This window comes from Apium graveolens, unplaced genomic scaffold (assembly GCF_009905375.1).
Source record: "Apium graveolens cultivar Ventura unplaced genomic scaffold, ASM990537v1 ctg4299, whole genome shotgun sequence".
Classification (NCBI taxonomy): domain Eukaryota; kingdom Viridiplantae; phylum Streptophyta; class Magnoliopsida; order Apiales; family Apiaceae; genus Apium; species Apium graveolens.
The window spans coordinates 108,949-117,164 of record NW_027418480.1 but is presented as its reverse complement, the minus strand read 5'-3'; the positions used below and the strand labels follow the sequence as shown (position 1 = coordinate 117,164).

The window sequence follows — 8,216 nt, the reverse complement described above, 5'->3', positions numbered from 1 at the left end:
TCAATTAGAATGCTTACAATAAAAACTAGGGACTCATAAGTATATAAAATCAGATTTAATTGAATTTTCACTCGTTTGGCTATAACAAATGTATTTACTTCAACATCTAAATGCATGGATATCACTAAGTTTTAGACTATTCCCTTTACTGAGATCTAATATCTCATTCTCTGATCATCAAAAAAAAATTACTGACTAAATCATATAAATTAGAATTATTTATGGGTTGTCGCAGGTTATGCTCTTTTCATATTTGAATTATTAAAGCCTATAACTAATAATAGTTAAACATGTCATCTATGACAGCTAGCCTCACTAGTGTGGAGACAATGCAAGTGAATATGAAACAAGGCTCGTCACTTAATTACTAGGCTATATTAGAAACTTACCTTCCCAATATTTTCTCGAAAGGCATACTTACAGGAATGCTGCAAAATCTCAGTTATATCATCCATATCTGTCAGAAGTTAGTTCAAAATATAATAACACCATCAACATCTCCATGTAAACTATCACGCTGGATGGAGAGATAAAATGGTGGAGATTTAGTAGAACATGCAAAAAATGAAGACTTCATTTATTGCTTTCCATTGATAAATCCAACCTACATAGTGCATTGTTAAAACAGTACATGAGTTGCGATGTAATCTAGTTCATCAAAGAATAGTACACGAGGAGGTGACTGTCGGGCATTGTCAAATATTTCTCATACCTTAGCCTCACTTTCTCCAAACCATATTGTTAGCAACTCACGCCCTTTGACACTTATGAAATTGTCCTCACATTCATTAGTAAAAGCCTCTAGTAGAACATCTGCAGAAAAAAATAGAAAAAAACACAATATATTAAAAAATATATCAATATTTCGCAAGGTAAAACTTTAATTATCAAATCAAGTTAAACTCACCAACATGATATATAATTAAATAAAAAATACGTGATTTTTACTAAATCATATGCAATTCAAAGCCCAATTTGAAAAATTACCCTTAAAAAAACCGTAATTGAGAAACACAAAAAAGAAGACCCAAATGTTGAACCAGAAAACCTGATTGTAAGAAAGACCCAAATTAATTGTTTCATAATAGATTGAGAACCCCGAATGTAAAACACCATGACCCGATTGTAGAATAAGAGACACAACTGTAGTGAAGCCCCAACTCCATCAATTGAGAAACCTTATATAAAACCTAGACACTCGATTGTAGTGAACTAACAAACCGATTAAGAGACCTTGTGGCAAAAAGTGTGACTCTAGGCAAACCAAATATGAACAAGTGGTTAATCGAAAACAAACCTAAATTCTGAAGAGGGAGTATGAACAATATGCTCATAGTAATTGAGATAGTAATTAGGGTTTATTAGTTTTAGGTGAGAGTGGGAGAGAGTGGAGAGTGAGTGAGAGTGAGAGAGTGTTGAGAATGGAGGGTAACGGTAGAGGGTGAACGGGGGAAATGGGGAAGAATCGGGACGAAGGGAGGGGGAAATTAGAATTTTGGGGAGGGGGAAACTGAATTTTGCTCAAATAAAATGGGGGAAGATTATCTATATAATAGCCGCGTTTTTTATTTTATTTTTTATTTTATTAATAAATAGAGATATGACAACGGTTGCTAAGTAAACTGATGTACCCGTTTTTTTATTTTTTTTAATAACGATAAGACAAGGCTTAAAATCAAAACCGATGTCTAAAAGGGCTTTAAAATCGTTTAAAACTCGACCGATGTTAATTGGTGGCTTTCCGAACAGCTGTTAAAGGGGTGATGTAATAAAGAAACCAAAAGTATGTAATAACACTAAAAATTTTGTGAACACAACTATTTTTTTCACACAGCATTATAAACATACTCTAAAACTTAATAATTTTATCCTTTCGAACATGAAAAGTGACTAACACATAAATAAAAATTTATATAATTTTAGAAGTGTATTCTTGAAAAAAGAAAGATGATAGATAGTTAATATACATATATGGTACTTAATACTAGTTTCTAGGTTACTGATTTTAAAGAGTTATACGCGTATATATTAACTAAATATTTATATTATGTATAAGTCTTGTATTTTTAATATTATTCGTATTATATATGGTTTGCATTAAATATATATATAAAATAATATGTACTAATAACCAAAAATTAGGATTCCAATTTGTGATAGTTATAATTTAATATATAGTATATATTTTTATATTTTAGAATTTTTCAAGTCTATTCTTTACTAGTTTTGAATAAAAATGCTCATAAATATATATATAATGTGTATATATTTATTTATTTATATATTTAAATATATAAACAAAGTATTATATATGTATATATATTGTATTTCCAAATTAATATTTTTCACATATCCCCAAACACATCCTTTGTGAATGAATGGTATATTTTTGAAATCACATTTACCTTAGGCATGCTTGAAATAATACATTCAAAAATTTACGATATTTGTTACTAATGTGTCAAAGAACACAAAAAATATATAATTTTAAGGAGTTAAGATTAAATTTTCCAGGTAATGGCTTGATCTTGATTGTTAATGGTAGCCCAAGGTTCTTGGCCTTCCACTACTTTAGCCAAGTGCCTAAAACCCACTCAAAATTTATCTTCAATTGATCCCACATTAGTGCAAATTCAAAAATTATTTATTGGTAGTGATGGTTCACGGTGGTGAATTGCACAAAGGCTATAGTATACCTATATGCATATGTTGGACATGTATAATCAAAAAATATTACATCCTTAAATTTTTTGTAGGCTATCAAAGAGCGAGGATCAACCCTTACAAGACCCTTCAATCTATGTTTTTCATTAAGTAGAGTTTTAACAAAAAATTCCGGCCACTTTTTTCTCTTAAGGGAAACAACAAATCCAACATCGTTTGAGCATCATTAACACCCAAGTTGTTCTTCCTAAAATCACGTACCACATTTCATAAATGTTGGCGATCAAAACCTACTTGTTCATCTCCTCCGTGCATCTTTTTAAAAACATTCATTTGTTGTCTCGGCTCGACACCCGAAAATGTAAGTTCTTAATTAATTTTTTGACCCACGCTTACATGTGTCAGAAACTTGAAAGTTTGGAGTTTTAATATGGTGAGTTCCTTATGTAATTTTCAAAAAATTTGGATGTGGATATAAGTAATTTTCTTAGTATAATCCATAGAAAAATAAGTGCCAAGATGTTTCTTTGTGTGGAGTATATGTGTTATGTATGGTCTAAACGAGGATTAATGGCTTGAAATGGTACATCAAATCCTTGACACAAAAAAGAAGCATTATAAAGGCCTTGAGTGATAAAATCAAGACCCTGATAGGAACGATCTAAAGGCCTTGAGTGACACAGTTAAGGCATTGACATATTCAGTTGCGATCTAAAGACCTTGAGTGTCCAGAGTTAAGGCCTTGATATTGTAACGCCCCCAAATCAGGGTTCAGAGGATTTCGTCGTCACGATGAAACCTCAATCCAAAATAACCTATTTAATCAATATACAAATTCCAGCGGAAGATATTTAGCATCTATAACCCCAAACTAATCCAAGATATTTTAAGGTTACAGTTTTAGAAACAAGAATTCCAAATTCCACAAAAACAATTTTCACTTCCTTTTAAAACTCTTTTCAACAAATACCAATTCAGTACTAACCCGCTAGTATAACTTCGAAAAGGAGTATACTAGTCCCAACTATAAAATAACAGAATTATAATATAATATAATATAAATAACTTTTCATAACAGAACTTACACTAGCCCGCAAACCCTGGACCAACCACCTTCCAAGAGCTTCTTCATTGCTTTCTCGAATTACGCGCCTAAACAGCGCAAGCTAATCCTCACCGGTGGTTAAATTTGAAAACAGGCAAGTATCAACGAAAGAAATGCTCAGCAAGTTCGTTATAACATATATATAAGGTCTTTTGGATATAAATCCGTCGTCTGCAATAGAGAAGAACATTTAAAAATCATAATTGCTGAATTAAAAAATTTGTTAAAGGAATCCCAGAACTGATTCCTCCTCAGTATTCAAAATTCTTTTGATATTTTCGAGCAAAATGCTTCAGCAATACTTTGAATCTTGACGAGAATAAAACTCGTAAAATATTTTTTACGGAAATATCGAAAACAACATTAACATAAAAAAATGACTATGGAGTGGATCATAAACTCATTCAAAACTCAACTCTTAATATTAATATTTATTTTTTTATCATATCAAATTAGATATCAATACGAACTTTGATGCTCACAACCTACCCGTGCTAATAGATGGAAGTCAACATCAATCATCCGCATTAATACCACCTTTGATATTTAACAATAACTTAAATATCAACATCAATCAGCAACTAAATTAAAAATGTATTTCACCTTTATTCAAAATAAAAACAGTTGATAAATCATTTTTTCATGATAATCAAAACAGTTTAATAATGTAAATTGGAATTCTCGAACGACGGTGTGTTGCCGCCGATGATCAGCCGCGGAGCAACACCGGTATACCGAAATATATCCAACTAAACAAATGGGGCAAGCAAGGCACATATCGGCCTAAAGGTATTATATCCTGTATAATACCTAAATCTCCGCCTGACCGCCGCCACGACCTCTTACGCAATTTATGATCATCCAATCTTAAAACCTTTTTTTTGAGAGGGGTCAAATACTCGACACCCTTATAAAATTTTATTCGCTCATTCACTTGGGCAGAAAACTCAAAACAACGTTATCTTTCTCAAAATCCAAAATATTTATAAATCTAATAGTTGGATAAGTAAAACACTTGACTATTCTGAACATAGAATAGTAGAAAAGTACTTGCATAAATGGAATAATTTATTTTAGCGATATGTAAAACATTTATATATTCAGAACTGAAAATAGTTAAAGCAATACTTGCATAATGGGATCAAAAATATATATCACTTGAACAATAAGTGATGATAGAGATATTTGCATAATAAGACTCAAAATAAATATCACTTGAACAATAAGTGATGATAGGAATACTTGCCTTTGGGTTTTTAGCAGTTAGCCATACTTGTAGAAACGCAATTATCTCAGTCTGTCATCTCAAGGCTTCACCGTATCTTACATTGCTAAATCTCTGATCTGCTGCTCATATAGTGCTTCAACCCAATATTCCAGACTATTCAACTATAGTCTTCATTCATACCATCTGGTCTTAATCATCTTGAAAGACTTGAATCTATAATTAGAAAATATTATTTTAATCGTCTGAGCGATAATTACTCGACAAACGGCGCATCAAAATCCTATCGTCTACCCTTACGATAGCCCACACATAATTACCACATTCAACACAAGAATCTTGACCACGTACACATGTAATTCATATAGCACATAAGCACATAACTCACATAACACATAACTCACGTAACACATAATTTATTTCACACATGCCTCGGTTCGTCAAAACATTTAACTCGGTACGTTTAAAACTAAAATCGAGTAAAAAATATGACCTTTCAATCAATACGCGACTCAGAATCGATTTGCAAAACAAGTGACCATTCGAAACAAAAGGATTAGGGTCTCGAAAGTATTTTTATTGAAAGTGGAATATTTTTCTGAGTTTATATGCGTTCGTTTCGTATTAAACGGACAAACGGTCTATTTTCTACAAATAATTAGGAATAAATCAATTAATAAAAATATTAATTGATTTTTAAATACCAAAATATAATTTTCAAAAGCTTAAAAGTAATTTTTAGGAATTATTTGAATTAATTATTAATAATTTACATTTTATTTAACTATTTATAAAAAAATAATTGATTAAATGATTTAATCAATTAATTAAATCCATAAATAATTAACAAAAATAAATTGTAAATAATCAAATCAAATTGGATTTTTGAAAATAATTAAAAGAGAATAATTATTGGAATAAAAAATAATAATTTAGTTAATTATTAAATAATTAACCAATTTAAATTTGGAAATAAAAAAATTAGTTTTAGAAATAAAAACTGAATTTTGAATTTTTTTTAATAGGGCAAATCCAGAAACAGGTTTTTGATTTTGAAATTGGATAAAATAAGATCAAAACCGGGTTGCAATTAAACCAAACGGGTCATAACCGGGTCACCACAACCCGTCCGGGTTAGGATGAACTCCGGTGACCCCTGCCCAGATTCCGGCGACGGAGTTCATCGTCGGCCGCCTCCGGTCCAGACCAAAACAGCTAGGTTTCTCATCCTTTACGTATCAAAATCGATCATAACTGATCGAGAAATACAATGGGAACAACAACAACGTAAATCATCATCAAAATCGTCGGAATCGACGATCCCCGACTTAACGTCGGTAACACATTCCGGTGAACGTCGAAATCATCAGTTTCTTAACCAACCTCGATGTTCTATACGTCAAAATGATACCTTAAGTTCCGCTAATTCTGTCAGTGCCATTCTATATGGTGCTTTCGATACTGGTTGGGCATCCGGGATCAATTCAATCCCAAACTCAACTTCTCTCTTAGGGGGCAAATTTGGTAACTCTTCGGGAAAGACATCTAAAAACTCTCTGACTACAGGTGTATCCTCAACTTTATTTTTAATTCCTTCATTCCCTATAACATATGCTAGAAAACCTTCATAACCTTTTTCTTAACATCTTACAAGCCTTTAAAACTGATATCATAACACTGGGTTTTTCTACACTATCTCCCTTGAAATATACTTTCTTTTTGTTCGAGTCGGTTAAACAAATTCACTTTTTATAACAATTTGGATTCACCATATTCTTCGACAACCAATCCATTCCCAGAATCACTCCAAAGTCCCTCAGTTCTAATGGTAATAAATCCACTAAGAAGGTTTGTTCACCAATCATTAAGGGATAATCTCGATAAATTTTATCTACGAACAAATTTCTACCGTTTGGAAGTTTTACCAGAAATCCATTATCTAGACTTTGCACAGGTACATTTAACTTATCCATATATTTTGTATCCACAAAAGAATGGGTTGACCTTAAATCAAACAACACATGAACATCTTGAGCACAAAGTTGAAGCGTACTTGACATAACATCATGAGATTTTTTGGCATCCTGAGTTGTCATTGCGTAGGATCGTGCCACCGCCCTAGGTGCTGATTGTTGAAAAGGTCTTGCTGTAAAAGTCCTATTTCCTTTAGTTTCCACTTCTTTCGTGACTCCTTTTTGTGGGCAGTCCCTTGATAAATGACCTGGTTGTCCACAACTGTAGCAAGAAATCACTTTAGGCTTGGGACATTGAGAAGCTATATGTCCCTTTTCTCCACAATTGTAACACAACCCATCAGCTCGAGAACAAATATCACCACCATATTTCAGTCCACATTTCTTACACTCAGAAGCGATGATCCTCTTATCACTTCCCTGAAACATCTCCTTCTTCCTTATATGTAGTTTGTTGTTGTCCTTCTTAAATCCTGAGTTAACAATCAATTCTGTCTCTCTTCCTCGTTTCTTATTGTTGAAGAATTGAGTGCGAGCTTCATAGTCCCTTTCTGCAATCCTCGCCTTCCCAACCAACTTATCAAATTGTTCCAACTCCAACAAGGACACCTTCTCTCTAATTTGGGGTTTCAACCCTTCTTGAAATCTCTGGCATTTTCTGGCTTCAGTATCAACCTGATGAGGAGCAAACCTGGAAAGTTCCAAAAATCTTGAGATATATTCCGACACGAACATTCCTTTTTGCTTTAGTCCTAGAAACTTCATCTCCATCTCATTCTTCATATAGGTAGGAAAATATTTATCAAAGAACAATTCTTTAAACCTTGTCCAAGCCATTTTAGAACAATCCTCAGTCTATTTAACCGTATCCCACCAAAATACAGCTTCCCCCTTAATGAGTGTGTTGCAAATTTTACCTTTTACTCCTTTGAACATTCTGATATCTCTATCACTTTCTCCATTTCTTTAATCCATACATTCACAACATGTGGATCCAATTCTCCTTTAAAAATTAGGGGATCTGCATCTTTAAAAGACTTGAATGTACACCTTCGCTTATTCTCGCCTTCTTTTTCCATATTTTCAACACGTTCCCCATTTATTTTGGGAGTATCCGTAGTTGTTCGCCCCTCCATTAGGCTCTTAAACATATTCTTTATTTCTCTCAAAATCAACAACATCTCAGGGCTAATTTGTACACTGGATCTAGTCCCATCAGAATTTCCATCAGTCATCTTCTCCTACAATT

General features: G+C 32.7%; 1 protein-coding gene across 1 annotated transcript; it reads right to left on the bottom strand.

Annotated features, from left to right (window-relative positions):
• Positions 1 to 577: 577 nt before the first annotated feature.
• Positions 578 to 7,804, bottom strand: LOC141701688 (uncharacterized). Its single transcript, XM_074505322.1, has 3 exons — positions 6,904 to 7,804; positions 713 to 813; positions 578 to 604 (listed from the first exon to the last, which is right to left on the bottom strand). The coding sequence occupies exons 1-3, from the start codon at positions 7,802 to 7,804 to the stop codon at positions 578 to 580; spliced, it is 1,029 nt and encodes a 342-aa protein (XP_074361423.1).
• Positions 7,805 to 8,216: the final 412 nt, after the last annotated feature.